The 26,148-nt window shown below is 43.5% G+C and overlaps 1 protein-coding gene across 2 annotated transcripts; it reads right to left on the bottom strand.

The window, feature by feature from the left end:
- Positions 1-1,212: 1,212 nt before the first annotated feature.
- Positions 1,213-23,631, bottom strand: DENND10 (DENN domain containing 10). 2 transcript variants are annotated; one of them, XM_059398692.1, is made up of 9 exons: positions 23,501-23,631; positions 21,059-21,255; positions 18,529-18,608; positions 15,210-15,358; positions 14,042-14,153; positions 11,338-11,438; positions 7,288-7,395; positions 5,798-5,892; positions 1,213-2,728 (listed from the first exon to the last, which is right to left on the bottom strand). In XM_059398692.1, the coding sequence occupies exons 1-9, from the start codon at positions 23,553-23,555 to the stop codon at positions 2,552-2,554; spliced, it is 1,074 nt and encodes a 357-aa protein (XP_059254675.1). In that variant the 5' UTR covers positions 23,556-23,631; the 3' UTR covers positions 1,213-2,551. The 2 variants fall into 2 exon arrangements, with proteins under 2 accessions (XP_059254675.1, XP_059254676.1); XM_059398693.1 differs by lacking the exons at positions 18,529-18,608; positions 23,501-23,631 and having other exon boundaries at positions 21,059-21,149.
- Positions 23,632-26,148: the final 2,517 nt, after the last annotated feature.

Genomic DNA, 26,148 nt, shown 5'->3' with positions numbered 1-26,148 from the left:
GCTACAACCTACCCAGTCCAACAGCGTCCCCTGCTGGTACCACTCTTCTGTCCTCTGGCTCCTCCAATCTGGGCCCCAGCCTGCTCTGACAAATACTTGCGTAAAAGCCTTGGAGGGCTTCCCAGTACATCAGTTCAAGTCCAGAATCCTTAACAGGCAGGCGAGAGCCTTGACCGTACTCAACTCTTGCCACTCCTTTTCCTCACTCTTGACCAATACCCTGTTCCTCGTATGGACTATGGTCTTTCCTTCCTGGACCTTCATATCAGCTGTTCCCTGCCAGGCTAACTCTTGCCTATGCATCAGGTCTGACTCGGACATCACTCCTTCCAGGATTCATAGTATGAATTCGTTGCCCCTTCAGTGTGCTCCCATACCACTCATACTGTATCTGGCACTTGCCACACCACAGCAGAACAGCCTGTTTGTTGTCCCTGAGCCCCTGTAAACTGTGTGCCTGGGGCAGGAAGTGTGTGCTGTGCATCAGGGAGGCCTCAGGATACAACACCATGCATGGCAGAGTAGGCACCCAAACACTGGCATACTGGAAAAATATTTCCAACATACTCTGCCTCAGATCATCAAGGACTCTATCTGTGGCTTTCAGGCAGGGTTCCCTAGGCCAGAATGATGGTTGTCTTCACACTTCGTTAAAAGGGTTTCACAACAGCCTAGAAGAACAAAAAATGTTCTACTGGGCGCCTGGGTGGCTCAGTCAATTAAGCGTCTGACTCTTCAGCTCAGCTCAGGTCTTGATCTCAGGGTGGTGAGTTCAAGCCCCACATTGGGCTCCATGCTGGGCGTGGAGCCTACTTAAAAAAAGAAAAGAAAAGAAAAATTCTACCAGACGGCTCAGTATTGCCCTAAGTGTACACTAAACAAAATTAAAGAAAATTAAACATACAAAGGCCCCAGGTGGAGGCTTAGCCACTATCAGATGACAGAGCAGAAATGCTAGGGCATCTTTTCAGAGGAGAAGACACTGAAGTGCCAGGCCTAGGGAGTGGGGGAGGGAGAAGGGTGAGCGCAGGGAGGGGGGTGGGGGGGTTGATGAGCCAGGGGTGGAAGAAGGGAGCCCAAACCCCTTGACTTTCAAACACATCTTGTAAGAACTCCCCAGTATATCTGCATTGACCAAAGGGTTTTATCTTTCCTTCGAAGTGGGGAGAATTACAGAAAGAGGGCACAATTCTTCAGCTCCCTAGAACTGTGTTACAGAGTATCAAAATATTTCCATTTTATTTCTCCATCATAAATCTGTAATTTTAACAACGTTGATCATTAGCTGATAGAGTAATACAAAAAATGAGGGAGATAAAGATGTTCATATTTGTTTTCATAAAGTGCAGATTTAATTTTCAGTTGTTTGCCTTAGAAACATCACCTCATTCCACATCCTCCCCTACCCTCACCCAAGGAGGGAGGGGAAAAGGCTATTTTTTGTATTTTTACTCAAGAAATGTCTAACAGAATAAAAGAAAGATCTAATAAAGACAAGATTTTTTTTTTTTTGCAAACATTTCTCTTGGTAAGATTTCTAAGGACAACAGTAGTGAGTGTAAAATAACCTTTCATAACTAATTTGAATACACAGAATAAAATAACAAATACGGAACTTAGACCTCCATGCTTATTTTGCAACTTTTAAGTCTCCAATTATGAAAAAGATACATAACCTGAACAAGAACGGTTACCTTAGTATGTGGCCAAATTACTTTTCCTGAAGTCTGAAGACACTCTCTGGTCTTGGCCTTGGCAATTATGGGAAGTTGCTGTTCCATTCATACAGACCTTTACATCCAAAATGGGCATCTTATTTTACTCTACCATATAATCACTGGCATCTTTTTAAAAGAACATTGCTAGCAACAGAGTTAATTAAAGAGTAGTAGTGGCTTCAGTTTGCCAAATGCTTACCTCTGTGACAGTATAAATGTGGATTATTAAAGTTGTCTACTCAAGTATAAAATCTATGCAAAATCCTCATAATATAGGCAAAAATGTTCAAAGGCCAAGGAAAAAAAAATTCTTTTCTTTTACAAGAAAGTGCAACTGCAGGATCTTTTCTGAATGATCTTCTAGACTGTTCTGCAGAAAACTTAGTTTGGCTCAGAAAGTAGAGTTCCTCATGAGGAATAAAAGTTCTTCCTAGAAGAATATGAAGCAAAATTTCGGCAGCTTTCTGAAAATAAACTGTTAGTTGGTGGCTACGCAGTGAGACAACTGGAACTTATCATAATGAAGGCTTTTGGGTTTGCTGTGATTTGCACAAGAACTTGGCAGAGCTTTTTCTCTCTTACTCCAGGACGCCACGCCATTGCTAACGTTATACAAAATAGTTACAGCACTTTGTCCAACACTGAGCCCAGGCAGGAAATCAATCAGAAGAAAATCGGAAGGGTTTTCATACGTGCTTCAGGACTCTTTCAGGTCAAATCGCAATACTTCCAAATAAACCGTTAAAAATATAACATTTTGTTATTTTCAGTATTTTACATAGTGGATAATTGTGGTGCGAGTGATCATTCATCAGTGTGATACGTCGTCACAATCAGATTTTCAGCATCTGCTCCGCTGCTGCGAGATGGTAAAGGAAGTTTTCTGTTGCTGGTGGAAATCGTCTTTGCTTTAGGGCCTCAAAATTGAGAACCAGCTTTTCTCCATCACCAGAAACTTCTGAAAATGGTTCCAGGTTGGTGAAGATTTCTCTCGTTTTTAGGGAAATATCCTTCAATGGAACAGGAAAATATGAATTATTGTTGCATTCAAAGAGAATCCTTCCTGATATCTTTAAGTTTATCACACTATAAGTTAGGAAAAATGAAACAAACTTAAAAACAACTTATGAAAACCAGTGTCCTGTTTTTGCCATTTTAGCCATTTTTAAGTGGATGATTCCGTGCCTTTAAGTACATTCATAGAGTTTTATCACTACTATCCATTTCCAGGACTTTTTCATCCTCCTAAACTGAAATTTTGTGCCCATTACACAGTAACTCCCCATCCCATCTCCCAACTCCTGGTTTACCATTCTACTTTTTGCTTTGATGAATTTGCTTACTCTAGGTACCTCCTATAAGTGAAATCACACAGTATGTGTCTGGCTTCTCTCACTGAGCATGTTTTCAAAATTCGTCCATGTTGTAGCACAGGTTAGAACTTCATGCCTTGTCTTTTTTTTTTTTTTTAAGATTTTATTTATTTATTTGACAGAGAGAGATCACAAGTAGGCAGAGAGGCAGGCAAAGAGAGAGGAGGAAGCAGGCTCCCCACTGAGCAGAGAGCCCGATGCGGGGCTCGATCCCAGGACCCTGAGATCATGACCTGAGCCGAAGGCAGTGGCTTAACCCACTGAGCCACCCAGGCGCCCCAGAACTTTATGCCTTTTTAAGGCTAAATAGTCTTCCACTCCATGCATGAGTTTGTTATCCATTCATCCACGGACGGACATTTGGGCTATTTTTTACCTACTGGCTACTGTGAATAGTGCTGCTATGAACCTGGTGTACAAGTACTTATCTGAGTCCATTTCTGATTCTTTCTCACATAGATCCAACAGAACTGCTGGGTCTATGGTAATCCTGTGTTTAACTTTTTGAGGAACCCTACGCTTGTTTTTAGGACACACGTCCTCTAGAAGTCCTCTGCTGCCTGGCGTGAGTGACCCAGCACCTGTCACGTGGGCTTTGTTCCTCCTTACTGACTGACAGCACTTTATATGGCTGAAGAGTCACCAGAGCTCACATTAAGTCGTGTCTTTTTCTTGGTTTGTTGACATCATTCATTCATTCAAATATTTTCAAACCCCTACAATATGCGAGGCACTTTCCTCGTACATTATACCGAGTCACCTCTGTATCACTTTGAGCCCATAAAAAACACACGAATTCAAAACTCACATTTATACAGTTAACCAACACTGTAAAGAGTCAATGTTATGGGGGCGCCTGGGTGGCTCAGTTGGTTAAGCCCCTGACTCTTGGTTCTGACTCAGGTCATGATCTCACAGGTCTTGAGATCGAGCTCCGCATCAGGCTCCCCACTAAGCAGGGAGTCTGCCCCTCCCTCCACTCACTCACACTCACTCTCTCAAATAAATAAATAAATCTTAAAAAAAAAAAAAATGTTTTTACCCAAATGTTGACAGAGGGATGGATGGGCAATGATGATCCCCATGGAAGGAGAGGAGAGTCTCCTTGTTCAGGTCCTTAGGACAAGACCTGCCCACTCTTCCTGGCCAGAGCAGAATGGGCCACCAGCACCGAACAGAAAGAACAGTGCTGCCGCTGGGTTCTTGTCAAAGTGGTGACTCCTCTCATCCTTTAACTCACAGGTTGCCTCTTTAGACAGCTGTCTGACCCCTTCTCTAACATTCTCTACCTTGACCTCTTGTTCTGTCATGGCATTCATTCATCATGGCTCGCAGTGATCTGGCATTAACAGAATTTTCTATTCATCTACTCCAATAAATACAGGCCACAAAGGCAGGAGACTTTGCTCCCCACAGTATCCCCCTTGCCTGATGCCCGACAAAGAGTCAGTGTTCAATTCATATCTTCAGGGTAAATGAACGAATAAACGGAGAAAAGAGCCAGGTCCAACCAGGTGAGTAGGGTCTGCTTATCGGAGGAGACCCCCGAGGTGGCACAGGTGCAGACAGTGGGAGACAATCCTTCCAGGCCTCTGGCCCCCACAGAGTGACACAAGGGTCCAGATGAGCCAGGATGTGGGAGAGGCCAGGCTGGGAGTATATCCCAGAGGAGGAGCGAGGAGCAGGCTGTGGTGCGGAGGAGGGGCTCCATCACCACATGGAGAGACTTTTTTTTTTTTTAAAGATTTTATTTATTTATTTGACAGAGAGAGATTACAAGTAGGCAGAGAGGCAGGCAGAGAGAGAGGTGAGGAAGCAGGCTCCCTGCTGAGCAGAGAGCCCGATGTGGGACTCGATCCCAGGACCCTGAGATCATGACCTGAGCTGAAGGCAGTGGCTTAACCCACTGAGCCACCCAGGCGCCCACCACATGGAGAGACTTAAAGACACTCTCTGACTATCCCAACCTGGCAAGGGGAAGGGGCGGGTCCACACAAACACCATGGTCAGCTTGACAAGTAGAGCCCGCAGGCAGGTAGCCCCTGCTGGCGGCCGGCCAGCCCTGCAGGGTGCGATCACAGAGTCTGCTCACTTTGGCAGGGATTTGATTATATGCTTTCTGATGTTCTGAACACAATACATCATAGCTAGATAAAGATGCTCTCTCTAAGAAGGGAGTTATGGTCAAGAAAAGCATGGGGCATATGGAAACAGGTACCAGGCTGTGAAGAATCTTGAGGACAATGTTAATAAGGAGTTTGGGCTTTTATTTGGGGTAATAGTAAGCTCATGAAACAGAGGAGCAAAACAAACAAACAAACAAGAGGCTCTCTATATCCCCCTGCTCGCTTTCTGACCAATTTGCACAGCAACCTTCTCTTTACAACGTGTTCCTCCATGAAAATTCTGCTGGGGGCACGGAATGCACTGGCTGGCCCACAAAAGCATTCTAGACCACTGGGAAGTTACACTTCCCACTAGGAATGCTGGCCTTCAGCACTGGTTCCCTGTGTACATGTGTCCCCAGAGCCCGCTAACTCTTCAGCCATGGCGCCCCTCACCCGTTCATCAGGGCCATCCTGCAGACCCTCATCTAAGCATCTGTCCCCTGGCCACTCAGAGTCCCGTGCACTCCATGCAGCCCCGCCGCCCCCTACCCAGCCACACCGCTTTGGGACTTTCAGTGTCGGAGCACTGAGGACTTACCTGTATAACTTGGCTGTCTGATTTCTCAGGATCTTCTGCAGACTGAACAATGAGCTGGCCAATGTCTTTGTGCAGTTTGCCCATTGTCATGGCCTCTGGTGAGATCGAGTACATGTGTGACTATTTAAAAGTTTACATAATAAAAACAATGCCATCCACTTGAAAAGGTCAACGATCACCCAGAGGGAACTTTCAAAACCACCTACAAACTCCCACACTTCCGTCTTATTACCGAGCACAAGTGGGACGCTGTGCAACAAGGTGAGGCATAACCATGACTTATACTTCATGTTCAAAATAAAAACTTCTCTGTCACTCCAAGGACCAACCCCCATTCATGTAATGCTGGCTGGGATGGGCTCATTTTCTAGAATCAGAGCAGCCGCAGGCAGCAGGGAGAGGGCCGCCCCCCCCCCCCCGGCCGGTCCTAATGCTTTCCCAGTTTCAGTGGCCCCGGCCACTGCTGGCCCCTGCCCCAGTAGCTTTACAAATGGCTCTTACCTTCATTCCCCTGGGCTTTCTGACACACCCTTCAAAAAGATTTTCCAACACAGGAGTCACGCTCAGCCCTTGTGTGCTGCTACATTTCTACACCTCTTTTGATACTCTGTCCTTCAAGGGATGGAACCTGGTTTCCCTCTCTTAAGTGTGCATGGGACTTCATGATTTCCTTCTAACCAACAGAATATAGAGGAACTGGTGTATGACTTCTGAGACCAAGTCATAAAAGGCACCGTGGTCTTTCTGTCTCTCCAATCACTTGCTCCTGGGGAAGCCAGCTGTGGTGCTATGAGAAACTCTAGCTGCTCTATGGAGAGGCCCCCGTGGTGAGACCTCCTGCGAAAGCCACTCGAGCTCACTCAGAAGTTGAGCCTCGGGAGGACAGCAGCCCTGGCAGTAGCTTGACTGAATCCTCAAGACAGACCCTGAGCCAGCACCTCTCAGCTAAGTCGGTCCTTAGACTGAGATAATAAGTATTTGCTGTTTTAAATCACTAAGTTTAGAAGTGATCTGTTACGCAGCAGAGAACTAATACAGCTTGTTTAAACAGAGATGTGGAGGAACAAGATAAGGAGACTATCTTATTAACATGGATTGCATGGCCTAAGCACCCCGAAGGTATCAGTACCATGGCGAGGCCTGTAAGAACAAATGCTGTGTTCAAGACACAGAAAAATCCCTCCAGTTTCAGCACAGCAGGCTACGCAGGCCCTCAAATACCAGTTTTAGAGGATCAGTCTGAAAAAACAGAACTGGTTAATGCAGGCCGGGGGGAATGGGTGAAACAGGCGAAGGGGTTGAGAGCACACTCGTCCCAACACGCACCGTAACGTGCGGAACCACCGGATCGCTCCCCTGCACACCTGAAACTAACCCGACATGCTGTCAATTACACTGCAATAAAAAATGTTTAGAAATGAATTAATTTTAAAGAGTACAATGCTTGGCTGACATTTTGTATCAACAACAGAGCAGGAGAGAGAACTGACCTTTCGCAAGCGGAGCGATGGTGATCTCACTATCCGCCAGGTTCACGAACACGTCATAGAGGTCTGATCTACTGCTCACCTCCAAGTCCACAAACCCGGCGATGTAACCTGCATTGCGAAGAGGACTGACATTACTGGAGTAGGAACAAGTCCTGCTGTGAACATATGAGGAGAGAACCGAATCTAAAAGCTCAGAAGGTGCTTTTCTTCACGGCTTTATTCAGGGTACGTCAACAGCAGCCTGTGCCATTTTCTTAAGACTTCACTATTGTGGAGCACCTGGGTGGCTCAGTGGGTTAAGCCTCTGCCTTCTGCCCAGGTCATGATCTCAGGGTCCTGGGATCGAGCCCTGTGTCAGGCTCTCTGCTCAGTGGGGAGCTGCTTCCTCCTCTCTCTCTGCCTGCCTCTCTGCCGACTTGTGCACTCTCTCTAAATAAATAAATAAATAAATAAGAATTAAAAAAAAAAAAAAAAAAGAATGAGGAGACCTGTGGAACTGAGGCTAAAACAAGAGGTACCAGACTTTTCAGATTTCACATAGCATAACAATTAAAAACAAAAAAAATTTTTTGAGGACCAATTTATCAATGCTAAGGTTTTGCTTTACCAAGAGAAAACATTAAAAAAAAAAAAAACAAAAAACAACAGTGACAAAAACAAAAATTTAACTGCAGGCCAGGCAAACACAGACTCACTCACTTGAGAAACTGTGACATATGACAGAAATGACACTGATTACTGGAGAAAAGAGAATCCTATTCACTCAGTAGTCCTGAGCCAAGTGGCGTTCCAGCTGGGAAAAAAATTCCAAACTCACTATTAAAAAAAAAGTAGTTCTAGGTAGTACATTAAAGACTTAAATTGGGAAGAAAAACACTCCTTAAATTTTCACAAAATTTGCTTCTACCCTTGGTATAAAGATTTTCTTAAACAAAATATCAAAACTAAAATCATAAAAGAAAAGTTTAATAAATTCCAACACATTAAAGTTAGGATTTCCAAAGTAAGGGGATGGGCAACATGGGTGAAGGAGATGAAGAGGGATAAATTTCCAGTTACAAAGTAAGTAAGTCTCAGGGATGAAAAGAACAGCGTAGGGAATACAGTCAATAATACTGTAATACCTTAATGGGGTGAAAAATGGTGAGTAATTTATTATGGTGAATGTTTCATAATGAATGTAACTGTCAAATCACAACTTTGTATACCTGAAACTAATAGCGGATGTCAACTATACATCAATTAACAACAAAAACCAGGGGGAGAGGTGCCTGGGTGGCTCAGTGGGTTAAGGCCTCTGCCTTCAGCTCGAGTCATGGTCTCAGGGTCCTGGGATCAAGCCCCAAGTTGGGGGGGTCTCTGCTCAGCAGGGAGCCTGCTTCGCAACCCCACTGTCTGCCTCTCTGCCTATTTGTGAGCTCTGTCTGTCAAATAAATAAATAAAATCTTAAAAAAAGAAAGAAAGAAAGAAAGAAAAAAAAACCAACGGGGAAAAAACATGAGAGATACAAGGTAAAACAAGATTGTAGGGACGCCTGGGTGGCTCGGTTGGTTGGACGACTGTCTTCGGCTCAGGTCATGATCCCGGAGTCCCGGGATCGAGTCCCACATCAGGCTCCCGGCTCCATGGGGAGTCTGCTTCTCCCTCTGACCTTCTTCTCGCTCATGCTCTCTCTCACTGTCTCTCTCTCAAATAAATAAATAAAAAATCTTTTTAAAAAAAAAAAAAAAAAAACAAGATTGTAAAATGTTCACAAATGTTAAAGTTGGGTGACAAGTACATGAAGCATATTATACTTAATAAAAAGTCTAAGAAAATTTTCTATTCATTTTAAGATATGAGAATAAATAAAAAGCCCACAAACTCAGAGACTTTTTTGAAGCATATATAACCAACAATGGGTTCATATCCTGAATATAAAAAGAATTTCTATGAATCCATAAGAAAAACAACCCAGTGGGAAAATATGTAAAAGACAGTTACTTTGCAGAAGAGGAAACACAAATGGCAGAAACAGAAAATGTTAAACCTCATTAGGAATCAAGAGAATACAAATTAAAAGCACACAAAATAACATTGTACAGCCACCAAGTTGGCCAACACTGTAAAGTTTGACAGTAACCGAGAGTTGTTGATGACATGAAAAGTGGGACTTCTCCTCCCCTGCAGAGGGTAAACTGGTACAGTTTCTGAAGAAAACATTTGGCATCACCCTGCAGCTTGAGGACCTGCACCCCTTATAACCCAGAAATTTTACTCCTCGCCCTATAACCTAGAGAAAGTCTTACATAGGCGCACCAAGAGACCCATAATAAAAATGCCTATAGTAGCACTGTTTTGTTTGTTTGTTTTTTTAAAGATTTTATTTATTTATTTGACAGAGATCACAAGTAGGCAGAGAGGCAGACAGAGAGAGAGGAGGAAGCAGGCTTCCTGCTGAGCAGAGAGCCCAATGCCCGGCTCAATCCCAGGACCCTGATAGCGTGACCTGAGTGAAGGCAGATGCTTAACCCACTGAGCCACCCAGGCACCCCAGAAGCACTGTTTAAAAGTGAGTGACGAGAGGGGTGCCTGGGTGGCTCAGTCCGTTGAGTGAATGCCTCTTGATTTCAGCTCAGGTCATTACCTCCGAGTCCTGGGACTGAGCCTGGGTGGGCTCCACACTCAATGGGGAGTCTGCCTGAGATTCTCTCCCTCTGCCCCTCCGCACCCTCCCACTTGCATACTCTCTCTCTCTCTCTCTTTCTATCTCTCTGAAATAGATAAAGAAATCTTATAAATAAATAAATAAGAATCATAAGAAAAGTCTGAGTGAATAAACTTTGGCATATCACTTAATGAGATTCTATACAACAGTGAAAATGAGTGAAACTACAAATATTCACATGAAAATACATAAATCCTGGGGCACCTGGGTGACTCAGCAGTTAAACATCTGCCTTTGGCTCAGGTCATGATTCCAGGGTCCTGGGATCAAGCCCCACATCAGGCTCCCTGCTCTGCGGGAAGCCTGCTTTTCCCTTGTCCACTCCCCATGCTTGTGTTCCCTCTCTAACTCTCTGTCAAATAAATAAATAAAATCTCCAAAAAAAAGAAAAAAAACATAAATCCTACAAAAATATTGTTAAGCAAAAATAAAACAAAAGCCAAAGCACAGGCCACAGAAGAATTCATTCATCATGAATCCACATATATAAAGTTAGTTTAGTAAAACTAAACAATATATTATTTAGAGCTCTGTGTTTCCGTGTATGCGGCTAGAGAAAGGGAGTGAGGAATGAGATGAAAAGGCACATGAGATGCTTCAAAGTACAAATAGTATTCTACTTTTTCATCTCTGGTGAGGCTGTGAGTATTCTTTCTATTCTTTTATAACTTGCACAAATATTGCACATTAGTTTATATGTGAGAAATTTTTCGTAATCGAAAAAGCAAAAACAAAAGCCCCTACTATCTATCATCATCAATATCACTTCATGAAAGGATCTTTTAAGACCACAGAAGTAGAAAGGGCATGATATCTTAAATTTAAAGAAACAAAAACAAAAGACTACATCACCACAACGTTAGAATTCCTACAGATATAAATAATACTGTTATTAAGTTGTTCTCAGAATCTTACCACTGAAAATTTTTATACAAGAGTAACTACATCACTTAAAAATAATTTTATTTTTCCTTTGAGAAAAAAATATGGAAAGGCACAAAATAAAGTCTTAAATCAAATAAATCACTGATAGGGAAACTTTTAAAATGAGAATTGCATAAATTAAAAATAAATCGTATTTGGTGATGGTTGTGCAAAGTGAATGTACTTAGTGACTCTGAATTATATCCTTAAAGATGACTATGATGGTAAATTTTATGTGTATTTTACTGCAATATTTTAAAAACTTACAAATAAATTTTTTAAGGGAAAAGGATTGGTTGCATTTACCAAAGAAATAATAAATCATCGTTATTCCCTTTAAGAATGCAAAAATACTCCCTCAAACCAACAACAGCCCTGGCTATCATCAGGCTGAATTTCACTGAAATGCTGTGTCTACCTGGGCACATCTGCAGGGCCTCCAGCTCCTCCGCGTGGAGGTGCACATAGGAATGAAGTATGGTCCAGTCCTGTCGATGCCACACCAGGGCAGGCAGAGTCCTGGGGAATAAAGCAAGAGCTCAAATGGTTGCTAGCACTGGCGTGACTCAGCCCACCCTCCCCCCTCCTCCTCCTCCCCAGAAGGAAACTGGCTACAGAGGCAGAGCGGAGAAGGAATGCTAAACCTGCCGATGCAGGTTAAAGTCATGCAATGTTTTAAACTCTGCCTTTTTTGGGTCAGATGAGCTGCAGAAAGCTCAAGGTGAAGTTTCAAACGATCTCCGTGGGGGGCACAAAGCAGTGCTGCGGAAGCTTTCCTCCCAACACGTACTCTGCAAAGGGCCACCGGCCACGGGCGGGAGTCTGAAGGTAGGATCCAAAGCAGAGCCCCACAAGCAACAGAAATTTTTGAAGTTCTCATTTCACATTTAAAACTCCAATGCGGGGGTGTTTCAGTGGTTCAGTCTTAAGCTTCTGCCTTCAGCTCAGGTCATGATCCCAGGATCCTGGGATTGAGCCCAGCATCGGGCTCCCTGCTTGGCAGGAAGCCTGCTTCTCCCTTTCCCACTCCCCCTGCTTGTGTTCCCTCTCTTGCTGTCTTTCTCTATCAGATAAATAAATTAAAAAGAAATAAAATAAAAATAAATAAATAAATAAAATTCCAATCAGGGGCTCCTGGGGGGCTCAGATGGGTTAAGTGTCTGCCTTTGGCTCAGGTCACCATCTCCTCCTGGTCCTGGGATCTAGCTCCACAGGGAGTCCGCTTCTCACTCCCTCTCTGCCTCTCCCCCTGCCTGGGCTCTCTCTCTCAAATGAATAAATCAAGTTAAAAAAAAAAAATCCCTACCAAACTTATAAACTACTTTGTGTTTGTTTCTATACAAAACAAATTTCTTAAAAAATTTCCAATAATAAAAACAGCAACAACAACAACAACAAAAAACCTTCCAATAATACAGCTCCTGCAGGAGGAGGTGCTGAACTTAACAGTGATTTGGTGAACCTGCTGGTGCCCAGCTATGTATTTCAGATGCTGTGGACATCCCAGTTTCAGAGCATAAATGTAGAGGAAAAGGGTAATTGGGTGACTAAACAGAGGCTTCGGGGATCAGAGCGGAGTGAAAGTTCCAGCCCTCTCACGTAAGATCTGAGCCAGTCGCAGCCCGAGCAATCATTTCCGACATGCACACAACAGGCAAGGTGCATGCCAAGTACTTTACAGAGAGTATCTCCAGTCCTGACAATAAGCTGACCAAGTGTGCACTGTTATCTTCATTTTTCAGATAAAGAAACAGAGGCTTAGAAAGCTTAAGTATCCTGGTCACACAGCTAGGAGGGTGCCCTCCCAGGACAGGTCCTTCTGACTACCAAGCCTTTTTTCCCCCATTTTCTAACTGGTAGCCTTTTGGAGCCTCAATTTTCTCATCGGTAAGAGAGGGCAATAATACTTCCTTGCAGACTTGTGTTGTAAGTAAATTTAATAATTTAAGGTGACTTACACGATACCTGGCCTACAGTAAGAGCAAAAGCTAGGTCCTCCTGCTTTTAAAAAAGAATCTATGAATAAGTTAGATTTGGTAAAGAAAGAAACTTTTTAAAAAATCTTTGTTATAAAAATAAGAAAGGGGGGCAGTAAGTATCGAACTCTTTTTTTTTTTTTAAAGATTTCATTTATTTATTTATTTATTTATTTGACAGACAGAGATCACAAGTAGGCAGAGAGGCAGGCAGAGAGAGAGGGGGGAGCAGGCTTCCCTGCTGAGCAGAGAGCTCGATGCGGGACTCGATCCCAGGACCCTGGGATCATGACCTGAGCCGAAGGCAGAGGCTTAACCACTGAACCATCCAGGCGCCCCAGTATCGAACTCTTGATTTGTCTTGGGTCATGATCTCAGGGTCTTGAGAGAGAGCCGCACATCAGGCTCCGCGCTCAGTGTGGAGTCTGCTTGCTCCTCTTCCTCCCCGTCTCCCCCGTGTGTGCGCTCTCTCCCTCTCTAATAAATAAATAAAATCTCAAAAAAAAAAAAAAAAGAAGAAGAAGAAGAGTCGGTGATAAAAGTGAAAAAATGGATTACTTAAGAGTGGTCGCTCAGTCATTAAGCATCTGCCTTCAGCTCAGGTCATGATCCCAGGGTCCTGGGATGGAGCCCCGCATCGGGCTCCCTGCAGAGCAGGATGCTTGATTCTCCCTCTTCTACTCCCCCTGCTTGTGTTCCTTCTCTCGCTATGTCTCTATCAAACAAATAAATAAAATCTTAAAAAAAAAACAAACAGGGGTCAGGAACCTGTGCCCATGGATCAGCTGCCGGTGTTTACACATCAAGTGTAGAACACAGGTGCGCTCATTCATTTACATATGCACTGGCTCTGGCATTTTGGGTGGTTGGGACAGATACCCTATGGCCTACAAGCCTAAAATATTTACTGTCTGGCAAGGAAAAGTTCAAACTCCCCGTTCTAAAGTATTCATGTTTCTAAACTTAAGGAAGAATCTGCCTAAATTCAGTGACCTTCAACAACTAAATCTCACCTGAAACATTAGACCAAAATGGCATTTCACTCATAGCCTAACGCGTTCTATTTATTCCAAATGTGCAACGGAACAGAGCGCATAGGAACGCAGACTGCCCCAAATTGGCTGCCAACAAAGCCAGAGACGATACCTGGTGAACTCCTGGACAGCTTCTATTTTGGGGTGATAGACGACAATTCTTTTCTTTAGCATCAGCGCTGTATGTAAGATAACAGTTTCCATTCCAAACTGAGATACAATGTCTTAAAAGACAAGAAATTAAAATGTCAGTGCGTTAAATAATATGTAAGGAAATAAAACTGGAAAGGATTCTTTCCAATAAACACTGAGATTCTTTTCTATATACAGAATACAAAAATATTCTCAATACAGACAACAAAGAAGCACCTTATACCCTTGATGGGCATAGAAATCCCTACCTGCTCCCTAGGATGAACGCTATGGTAGCCTAAACCTGCCCCCAAGAGATTCTGGGCTGGCTGCACAGGAGAAGCCAGAGTCACAAGAAAGCAGAGTAAATGATATTAAAGGAACCAGCATCTTTCCATCATGAAAAATCCTTAAGTTAAAAAAAAAAAAAAGTGCACCCTTTGCCCTCTGCCCTTGACACACACACGTCATGACTTAGATCCTCTTGAGAGAGCTGGACAAACCTAAGGCTCCAACGGGAGGCTTTGAAACGGTCTAGAACAGGAGGATCAAGAGCAAAGACAGTGCTGTGGGAGGGCAAGAGTGAGAGCCAGTGGGACCCTCAGAGCTCCCCTCTCCTCCCTTTCTAAGGAGCTTGAAGTCTGTGCTCAGCCTCAGAATGCCATTTTGGATGCTCCAGTAGGAGAGAAAGGCCGGGAGTTCGAGGAGGAACTCTGGGCCAGGGGCTGGAGCTCTCCACTTGGAAGTAGTAACTGCTAAAATGTAAGGACAGGAACACTATGGAAGTCAGTGGTGACTCGAGCTGTGAGACGCCGCTTTCCCGTGAAAGAACAGTTCTGTACTGTCAGAATCCTACGGAAAGGACGTCCACAAAAATCTGCCTTCCTACGACAGCATTCTAATCAAATAAGGCAATGTAGAAGTTGAACTACCCGCCTGTTTAGCAAATAAAAATCACACAGATGAAAGCAAACAGGAAAATGGATTCTCAGAGCCTAATGGGGACTGCCCTGGGCTTGGGGATATTATTGTTGTTGGGGTGGAACGATCTAGGATGGGGTTTTGTTCTGTGCTTTTGTTTTTCAGCTTTTGGGGTTTTTTTTTGGTTGGATGGTTGTTTTTTTGTTTGGTTGTTTTTTGTTTCTTACCTTTGATGGAGCCTGCAAGATAAGCCTTTCGGGCATCAAAATCCTTGCTAAGGAAAGAGCCATTTTCTTCACTCTGGCATATCCCCTTTGTGAGAACTGCAATGTAACTCTCCATCATTTTAACTGGGCTCCCGTGTTTCAGGTACATTCTGTAAGAAAAGACAAAAAGCAACCATGCTCTTCTTCAGCATGAACCACATAGAGCAATGCAACCCCAGGCGGATCCTTGTTAAAAAATCTGAGTCAGCTTGCCAATCTAGTTCTGAATGCCTGAAATCTGTACTCCTAGACTACTTCTAAAATTTAATTTGAAAATGTATCCAAAAAATAACCACTCAAGAGACCTTCAACAATTCCTGGAAGGTGGCTTTCTGTTTGTATCTGGGGAAGCCTGTTATCATCCACTCAGGCAAGAGAATGACCTATGGACTTGTTGAGGCCCCATTATTCTTAAAAATATGGTATACTTATCTCTCTGTATGTCTTACGTTTCACAAGTGGTGTTTCTAGTCAGAACAACTCTATCTTATCACTGGGACTTCCTTTGACAAGGTAGGAGTTTTGCGTTGTTCACAGAGAAAGCACTAATTATAGAACCTATATTTATTATCAGAGTTCCCAGAGGTAGCTATATTTAAATTAAGAAACCAAACTCCTTTAAGTTTCTGGTGATAAATGCACTCTAGATCTATTCATCATCAAGTTCCAGAAAGTGCTGACAGGAAACTGGCTACATTTATAGCTCATTTGTGAAATCAGTCCCTTCCCCTAAAATCTCTCCCAGTGAATAACTAAAATCTACACTGCGCTTGAGAAGCAGCCTCAGCCTACTTGGGTCTTTTAGTAGCTAAAGGGATAGAAAACTGGAAAGAAAATAAAATCATGGTTTAAAACACATCAAACTGAAAGTGATATTTATTGTACATTAAGTGAAGAAAAGCAAGTGTTTTAACTACTAACCAAATTTTGTCGATCATCATTTTTTTTATTTTATAATGCACAAATAGAGAAAGAAAGTAGGTAGAGAACAATGACTATGTAAGCTATCATATATATAAAATAACTGAACCCATGAACTCACACACACATTCTATATGGAGAAAATGTCTCCGTTTGGAGGTTGGGGATAGGGGAAGGAAGGGACTTTCTGTATTGCTTGTATTTTTTTACTATGTGCCTAGATTACCACCACCAAACAACACACCATTAAAACTGTAAAACAGACAAAGGGGCGCCTGGGTGGCTCAGTGGGTTAAAGCCTCTGCCTTCGGCTCAGGTCATGATCCCAGGATCCTGGGATCGAGCCCCACATCGGGCTCTCTGCTCAGCAGGGAGCCTGCTTCCCTTCCTCTCCCTCTGCCTGCCTCTCTGCCTGCTTGTGATCTCTTTGTCAAATAAATAAAATCTTTAAAAAAAAAAAGGAACTGTCAGATACGATATATGGTAATGAAGAAGGGAAACACAGGAAGGGTAGTAAAACTACTTTTTCCATGACAACCCTGGGCCACGAAATACTGAAGAGAGGGAGACATTCCCCCAAGTCATTCCATAAAAAAAAACAAAATCCAACTTAGGGGAACTTAAACCGATGGGACGGCCATAGCTGCAGGCTGTCTCATGCACGGACAACTGACTCTACGTGTGTAGGCAACCCAGCTACTCTGCCCCTGCCACTAGCTGGAGGCACAAAAAGATGAAGGCGGTCATGGCAAATGACCCGGACCCCTTCCCATGGCAACCATAAGCAGCATGCAGAAGGCATACCTGCCTGTTCCTCTCCCCCGAGATGGAAGGGAGCCCCTCCATGGTAACCTCAACATCACTGAAAAGTGCTGTGTGCCTGTGCACACAGACACAGCAGTGAGGAGAGTAAGTGTGTATGCATGTATACGTGTGTGTGTGAGAGCACGTGTGCGTGCAGGAGTGTGTGGGTATATACACAAGTGAGAGCAAGTGCAGTAAGGGGTAGGGGCAGAGGAGGTAGCTGCCAATAGCTTTGAGTCCTCATTTCTCCTAAACCGTGACAGGAGAAGAGTCCAGAATGCAACAATGCCATGGCACTAGAGAAGCCGAAGAACCCTTTGGGCTTCCTCTCGGGCAGGAAGTGGGCTCTAAAGCAACCTTACATTCTGGGCTCCAGAATATTTCCCAGTGAATTCAATGGGTAACCTAACCTGGACCCAATCCAATGAAATGAGAGTCCAGTATTTGTTCAAAAACAACTTTGCCGAGTTTTTAGCTCATGGCTTCTAGATGGTGTCTAGGAGATAACAATCTCCTTTGGTGTCAGTACCATAGTAGCAGACAACTGTTTACACCCCACAGTGAACTGTTTACCTGCAACTTATCTTTGGAGAGCAAGAAGCCTCTCTTATCATAGCTGGCTGCAAAACTGGTGAAACTTCATTTTGTCAAAATATAACCAACCTGAAACCCTTAAGTAATGAGAAAGTAGACTTCTGCTACAGACAGATATATATACGAATGTGCATACACAAAAAATGGCAAAAAAAAAAAGTATATTTATCAGGCTTATAGTGAGAAAAACAAAAACAACTCCGTTTCTTCCCCACCCCAAAACTACTTATTGGGCATAAGCCTGAGGGGTGAGGTTGTTACACATAACAGAATTACGAAGTCTATCTCGTGACAACAATATTAAAAAACAAACAAAATGTGTCAAAGCCCTAGTTAGGGAAAAACCAATGTCCCTGACAAATACGAAAGATTTCATTAACTCTACTGCATATACTTACCGAGGCAAGAAAGCAGATTGACATATCTTATGTAATTTTTTTCAACATCCGGGATGAAACTAAAGTTTACCCGAATCACAATTAACCAGTTCATTAGAGTCTCAGCTTCTCAGCATTCCTGCTGAGAAATACTTTCCAGGGCTTTAGCATAATTCAAAATGCCCATTAATTTTCTCCAAGATGACTCCCACACACAGACTTTTACATTTATGAACCAGCTTATCGCTTCACCAGCATTTAACTTCTCCATCTGCTAAGGAAAGTTCTAAACTGGAAGTTAGAAGCAGCAGAACAAAAGCAGCAAGTGACTCAAATTCCCCAGGAACTGTTTGTAAATTGCTTTTTCTCCTCCCTTCTACCGTTTTCCTAAATAAGAGGAGCAGTGTCATCAAAGCAGAAGAGAAAGTTCCTCTTTACAAAACAGTTTCTGGAGGGCAAGTAAAGATTAAGTTGGGGAGGCAGAGGGCTGAAATTTGCTTTGTTGGTGTAGAAATCTGCTATGTAACTATTGAGTAAGATCTTCATTTTTGTGTGATAGCATTTAATACAGTTTTCATACAGACCTACACAATATCCTAGTGAAGGCGGCATATTTCTCTGGGTTAAAATCTTTGGCGGTCAGAACAATAGAAAAATGAGTCACCTGTCCAAAAGAAACAAAAAAGTATACTTTTTAAAGACACTTTCACAGATTTAATTTTTATTACTATATTCTAGCAAACCTCTGTACAAGACAGATTGGCATTAACAGGAAAAGATCAAAATGTAACCAAGTTTTCACTTGCTTCTTTATACTTTTATGCTCACATACACATGCATATAAAAGACATACACTTATATATACATAAATAGAGTTAATTTCCTAGATAAGAATGTAATAATTTGAGTTAAAATTTTTTTAAAAATACAAATATATTTTAAGTATAAAAAATGTGAGTTTTCATTTAAATTTCCCTAACCTCATCAAAGCAGAATTAGAAATGCCATTAGACCCACCAATTTATCAACTATTAATTAATGAAATAGGAGGATAGAAAACAAAAGTACATACAGTAAAAATCACACAGTTCCTTGGGGCACATTGGTGGCTTAGTTGATTAAGCATTTGCCTTTGGCTCAGGTCATACCCCAGGGTCCTGGGATGGAGCCCCACATCAGGCTTTTGCTCAGCAGGAGCCTGTTTTTCTACCTCCTTCTGCCCCTCCCCCTTCTCATGATCTTTCTCTCTCTCTCTCTCTCTCTCTCGCAAATAAAATCTTTTAAAAAAAAACAAAAAACAAAAAACACAGGGGCACCTTGGTAGCTCAGTGCATTAAGGCTCTGCCTTCGGCTTGGGTCATGATCTCGGGGTCCTGGGATTAAGCCCTGCATCAGGCTCTCCGCTCAGCGGGGAGCCTGCTTCCCCCTCTCTCTGCCTGCCTCTCTGCCTACTTGTGATCTGTCAAATAAATAAATAAAATCTTTAAAAAAACCAACAAAAAACAATCACACAGTTCCTGAAATAGTCAATTCTCTGTAGAATATCATATAGTCTAAAGCACTGTTAAAAGAAGCTTCATTTATCTATATAAATTTCTGATAATCGTATACCTATTATTTCCACTAATGAGACAAAAATAAGAACATTATAAAAAGTAAAGCATTTAAAGGGCACCTGGGTGGCTCAGTCAGTTAAGTGGCTGCCTTCAGCTTAGGTCATGATCCCAGGGTCCTGGGATCGAGCCCCACATTGGGCTCCCTGCTCAGCAGAGAGCCTGCTTTTCCCTCTCATCTGCCTACCACTCTGCCTACTTGTTACTTGCACTCTCTCTCACTCTGACAAATAAATAAAATCTTTATTTTAAAAAAAGCAAAACATTTAAGAAATTTATGAATTTAAGAAAATTATTATGAATAACATCATTTTTAGAAATCGTATTTTAAAGCATAAGAACTATCTCTAAATCTTGCTGTTCTTCAAACTGAAAAACAGATTTGAGATCAATGTTGCTATTGTTTGGCAGACTACAGGCAAAACACAGATAAATCTACTTCAGGATATATGAAGACCTCTCAGCAAGAACTTAACGAACATAAACCAAAGCTTCTGTAACACACTGAAAATTATCTTTTTTGCAAATTTACATTTTCTAATTATGAATCTGTTTTGGCTTAAACCTGTAGCAGTTTTATTTTTTTTTATTTTTAAGACTTGATTTATTTTGAGAGGGAGTGCACATGTTGGTGGGGGCAGCAGCAGAGGGAGAGGGAGAGAAGCCACCCTGGGGTTCGATCTCAGAACCCTGAGATCTTGACCTGAGCCAAAATCACGAGTCAAACACTTAACCAACTGAGCCACTCAGGGGCCCCAAACCTTTAGCAGTTTTAAATAGCTGCCTTCCTGTTATTTTAAATGTAATTCCTTAAATTTAAATGGGTATTTTGGACATGCTTCTTATAGTCTGGTTATTTGCTATAAAAGTAGCCCTAGAAGGTAAAAGAAGTCCCTACCCAGGAACATGCAAGGAGCTTAGCCACTTTCTAGTATTTCTTTTCTTTGAAAAAAACATGCTGGTTGCTTGGGATTAGGATCATCGTGGCCCACAATGACCACATACTGATTTCCAACATGTCACATGGATACTGTTCATATCAAATGACATACACAAAAAGCCTACTGAATACATGAGTTTCCTTACTTCTTCTTTCTATTCTTAATAATATCCTTAACATCCACAAACAAATGAAAAAAGTTTTCTTGATTATGCCAAGGATTTTACCCTTTAAAAGTTTTTAATTATAGAAAAGTGTTTCTTTCCACTTTTATTAATCACAGTCATGACTTTGAAAGTACTTCTACATTTCTAACTCCAACAGAGTATAACCTGGAAAAGGCTTCACTATACCAAACACAGGGTCAGTCATATTTTACACATTGACAAATGTTTATAGAATAAATGAGAGTGAAACCTGAAACGGAACATTCCCAGTGAAAATTGTATTTAGTATTTTTTTCAAAAGTGTATTGTGAACAATAATGTCTAAAGCTAAGAGTTACCGGAATGTGACATCGCTTTAAATATTTTTGGGCATTTCACCTTTATGCAGTCATACCTTTATCAAAACTGAAGAATCTGGAACTTCGACTGTTGTGATATAAAACCATGTTCTTCTGTACTGACCAAAGACAAAGGGATGGAGAAGTTTGCTTTCATCTGTAAGGCAGCATTTTCTCAGCAGTAAATTCCTTAAAGTTGCTGTCGTGGAAGGGTAACACCACACCCACAGAACTTCTCCATTTGTGTCCTTTTCTACGGTGGAAAGATGGTCACTGTGAGAATGTCAAACAGCAGCAAGGAAGTGAATTGATTGGTTACTCAGAAGCACTTAGTGGAATTAGTTTTAACATTCCATTTCATAAAGCATCCTGGAGCACTTGTGACCCCAAATTCCCACCTACCTCTACTGGTCAAATTATCTAGCTCTCCTGATCTTGACTTTTAGGCCACCTGAGTAAAAAGCTTTTATAATAAATCATGAATGAGTATTTAGCCTTACAGCTTTGGTAGAGGTCTTCCCCTTTACCCTTCCCCTCCCACACACATTTTCATAAACTCATCATTACATTTTTTTTTTAAGATTTTATTTATTTCTGGGGCACCTGGGTGGCTCAGTGGGTTAAGCCCCTGCCGTCGGCTCAGGTCATGATCAGGTCCTGCGATCAAGCCCCGCATTGGGCTCTCTGCTCGGTGGCTCAAGCAGAAGGCAGATGCTTAACAGCTAAGACACCCAGGCGCCCTCATCATTACATTTTTATCTAGTGAGAAGGATTTTTAATAAATACATAAGAAGGGTTTATTAAGAACAAAACTGGGAATGAAGAAAATGGCAAAATCTCTCTTAAATCATAATACTGCTTGTGCAAATTCTGTATTTAAAGTAGTAATAATAATGGTTATGCCATCATGTATGCAGTTTCATCATCAAAAGTGAACACTTTAATAACGCAGTCAGCCTTTAGAAAACCAGTTACTGCACATACAGCAGTAAGGATGGATTTTTATCTATTCTATAGATTAAAAAAACACTTTTATTATGAAATATATCAAGCATATAGGGAAAAGAATTTTAAAAAATGAATTCCCCCATCTCCATCATTCAGCTCCAGCAACCAGACACACTGGCTCCTCCTCCTCTCATAAGGGGGAAAGAGAGTCCCCCCCCCCATTATTTTGAAGCAAATCCCTTTTAAATCCGTGTCCATATGAAAAATACAAAACCTGCTGAATTGAAAATGATTGTAAGTCATTTTCGTTTTTGCTGTTACCAGATAAATTCTGTTATCAGAATTTATTTAACCCAGCCTCATTCAGAAGTACCTTCAAGCAGGACTAAGATGCCTGAAATAATTGGGTTTTGTTTTGAAGCAGTTTGCAAATCACATCAGAAATAAATACAGGAAGCCATTCCCAGATAAATGCACTCCTCTGAGACACTGAAAAGACAGTTTTGCTAAACGCAAGCGATGTTCTTCTACACTAGAGGAACAGAATGTTTAGGGGTTTGTAAAAATCTCAATAGAATATTATTTCAAAGGACAATGGCACTCAAGGAACCGAGTCATTCAAGCAACCCGGTGCTCACTGCCGCCTATGGGATGAATGGTTCCCTGAAACACCCAACCCTGAAACGCTGCACACGGCTCAGGCACACCCAACGATGCCAACGTACTTCCTCAACCACTATTTCCTCAAAACTGACCGGGATCCCACCATATGGGATTTTGTGGACACTCCGGCTACATGCATGAGCTTTATCTCATGATGCAGGATTCCTCCACTAGCACGAGTTGGGGCTCCGCGTCTAATCTGCAAGGGTCCCAAACCGGGCTCCACCACTTCCTAGCGTGCGTCCGGCACAAATGACACCCTGGGCCTCCATCTGCTTCTCCCAAACGTGGCCATCAAACATTACCTACACACCCCCCGGGCTGTGGTAGAAGTTTAACGGGAGGTAATTCGTGCCTATCTATGTTCAGCACTCGGGCCGTCACAGTTAGCCACGGAGACTCGAACCGCTCAACCATACAATCGGGGCCAGCCGGGCGCAGGGCAGACAGCCACGCGTGGCTCCCCCACCCTCAGAGGTCAGCCCGGCCGCCTCCCAGCTGCGCGGCCCTCCACCGACTTTCCGCCCAGCCCCCGCCCCGGCTGTGCAGCGGCCCCCCGGCAGCCTCCGGAGCTCTGTCACCCTCGATGTCCGGCCTCGTATGCAGCACCGGGCGTCCGGAAGGAAGCCCGGTGTCCCTCCGCCCCACTGCCCGGCCAGGGCAGGTCCCACGCGAGACTGGCCCAGGGCCACTGGCCGAGTCCCCGCGCCGGGGAAGCCGGGCCCTGCAGCCCCCGGCCCAGGCCCAACAGAGAGGGGGGCCGCGACCTCCTCACCGCAGGTGGCGCCGGAGGCCGCGGGAGCAGAGACCGCCCGGGCCCAGGCGGAGGCGGAGGCGGAGGCTGAACTGGGGCGCGGGCCTGCGGGGCAGGGCGCCTTCGTCCTCACCGATCAGCCCAACTCCGAGCATCAGCTGAGTGTCCGCCGGCTCAGCCGCAGCCATTTTCCACCGCCACCGCCGCCGCTGCAGCGCACGGCTCCCAGCAACCCGCTCGCAGGCCCGCCCCTGCTCCGGGGCAACGCCCACCCCGGCCCCGCCCTCCATATGGCCCCGCCCTTCCCAAAACCCCGCCTCCAGAGCCCCACCTCCTCCCTGGAGGCCCCGCCCTTGACTCGCCTCCACTTCCTGCTCCCCACTCGCCTAAGAAAAGAACCTCCGCCTCTGCAGCTTCCCTTGCTTCCTCTAATCCAGATCTTCTTCTTTTTCTTCTTCTTTTTTTTTTTAAGATTTTATTTATTTATTTGACAGAGAGCGCAAGTAGGCAGAAAGAGGGAGAAGCAGGCTCCCTGCTGAGCAGAGAGGCTGATGTGGGGATCTGATCCCAGGACCCTGAGAGCATGAGGCAAGGGTAAGGCCACCTGGCCCTCTGAGCCACCTGGGCACGGCTAATCCAGATCTTCCTAAACCCTCTCCTCAAACTATTCCAATCTTCCCTCCCCTTCTCAGGCTTTTCTCATTCTACCTCTGCCCACCAGGCGGGCTAAAGAGAGGCATCCTGAGTTTGGAGGGTCTTCATCCATCCATCCATCCATCCAGTCAGTCATCCATCCCCAAACAAAACAAAACAAAACAAAGATTTTTTTTTTAAGATTTTATTTGTTTATTTGACAGAGATCACAAGTAGGCAGAGAGGCAGGTAGAGAGAGAGAGGAGGAAGAAGGCCTCCCGCACAGCAGAGAGCCCGATGTGGGGCTCGATCCTAGGACTCTGGTCCTGGGATCATGACCTGAGCAGAAGGCAGAGGCCCTAACCCACTGAGCCACCCAGGCACCCCAAAACACCTGAAGATTTGAAAAGAATTTGGGAATACAGTGCTGGGCAAGACAGAACATTCTAGTGGAGGGAGACAGACAATTGCTGAGTAAAAATATCCTAAAACACCTTAGAGTGATAGGCCCATTGCAATAAAACAGTGCAGTGTGTGTGTGTGGGGGGGGGGTGCTGCTTTAAAATAGCTTTGGAGGGGGGCGCCTGGGTGGCTCAGTGGGTTGAGCCGCTGCCTTCGGCTCGGGTCATGATCTCAGGGTCCTGGGATCGAGTCCCACATCGGGCTCTCTGCTCGGCGGGGAGCCTGCTTCCCTCTCTCTCTCTCTCTCTCTGCCAGCCTCTCTACCTACCTGTGATCTCTCTCTGTCAAATAAATAAATAAAATCTTAAAAAAAAAAAATAGCTTTGGAGGAAGGTTTCTCTGAGGAAGGGGTATTTAAGGCCAGATCTGAATGAGGAAGAGGAGCCAGGCAGTTTGGGTGGCTCCAGGATCCCTCCTTGGGGAGCCTCTGTTCCTCTTACCCAAATCTCACAAAACTAGTTAATAAGGGAGGGTCTTTGGTGTCTATAGGAATACGAACCCACCCCCATTTCATTTGCTATATGTTTTAAAGTATTTAATATGAAATATTTCATAAATATATACCAATAGAAGAAAAATATGTGGTTATCACCCTGTTTCATAAAGTATTACAAATGTAGTTGGGACGCCTGGGTGGCTCAGTGGATTAAAGCCTCTGTCTTTGGCTGGGGCATGATCCCGGGGTCCTGGGATTGAGCCCTGTATCCGGCTCCCTGCTCAGCGGGAAGTCTGCTTCTCTTCCTCTCTCTCTGCCTGCTTCTCTGCCTACTTGTGATCACTGTTTGTTAAATAAATAAATAAACAAAAATCTTTTAAAAAACCCAAACATGGGGGCGCCTGGGTGGCTCAGTGGGTGAAGCCTCTGCCTTCGGCTCGGGTCGTGATCCCAGAGTCCTGGGATCGAGCACCACATCGGGCTCTCTGCTCCGCGGAGAGTCTGCTTCCTCCTCTCTCTCGCCTGCCTCTCTGCCTACTTGCGATCTGTCAAATAAATAAATAAAATATTAAAAAAAAAAAAAAACAAAAACCCAAACATGTAGTTGAAGCCCTTCCCTTCTCTTCTTTAATCTCCTTCCCCTCCCTGTCCCACAGAGGTAACCACTGTTCTAAATGTGGTCATCGTCATTTTCCTATACGTTTTTAAGTTTCTGTTTATTTGTCTGTTTTACTCAGCAAAATATTGTACTCGTTGTTTTAAAACTTTATACCAGTGCAGTAGCTAACATTTATGATGGGCGGACACTGTTCTAGATATTTTACTTGTATTACTTCCCTAAATCCTCACAACACCTCTGTGTTTAAGTCCTATTATGAGCCCCAATGTACAGGTGAGAAAACTGAAAAGTGGCACAATTTGTCCAGGATCAAACGGCTTTCAAGTGGTGGTAGCAGGATATGGACCCAAGCAAGGGGTCCCCAGCTACACAAGAGATCCCTTGTGTATAAAGCTTACCATTCCGTTGCATACCATTTGTATTCATTCGTAAATTGCCTTCTTTGCTCGATTTTGTTTTTTAAGATATTTATCCAAGTTAACACTCATAATTCTGGTTCAGTAATATTAACTGGGTAATGCTTTGAGTATGGAAATATGATTAGTTCCATCAGCTACTAATGACAATATTTTTCCTGCTTTTTGCTTTATGATCACAGTACTACTGTAATTTGAACAAGTCTCCCTGTTCT

The sequence above is a fragment of the Mustela nigripes genome, chromosome 4 (assembly GCF_022355385.1).
Source record: "Mustela nigripes isolate SB6536 chromosome 4, MUSNIG.SB6536, whole genome shotgun sequence".
Taxonomy (NCBI): Eukaryota; Metazoa; Chordata; class Mammalia; order Carnivora; family Mustelidae; genus Mustela; species Mustela nigripes.
This window is presented reverse-complemented; position numbering and strand designations above follow the sequence as displayed.

Excerpts from the sequence above, each read along its gene's own strand:
- DENND10 (XM_059398692.1), bottom strand. The coding sequence starts at position 23,555 with ATGGCTGCGGCTGAGCCGGCGGACACTCAGCTGATGCTCGGAGTTGGG. Across the intron at positions 18,609-21,058 it reads ATTCTTCAGTTTTGATAAAG|GTGACTCATTTTTCTATTGT; the intron begins GTATGACTGCAT and ends TCTTTTGGACAG. Across the intron at positions 11,439-14,041 it reads GCTGTCCAGGAGTTCACCAG|GACTCTGCCTGCCCTGGTGT; the intron begins GTATCGTCTCTG and ends TTTATTCCCCAG.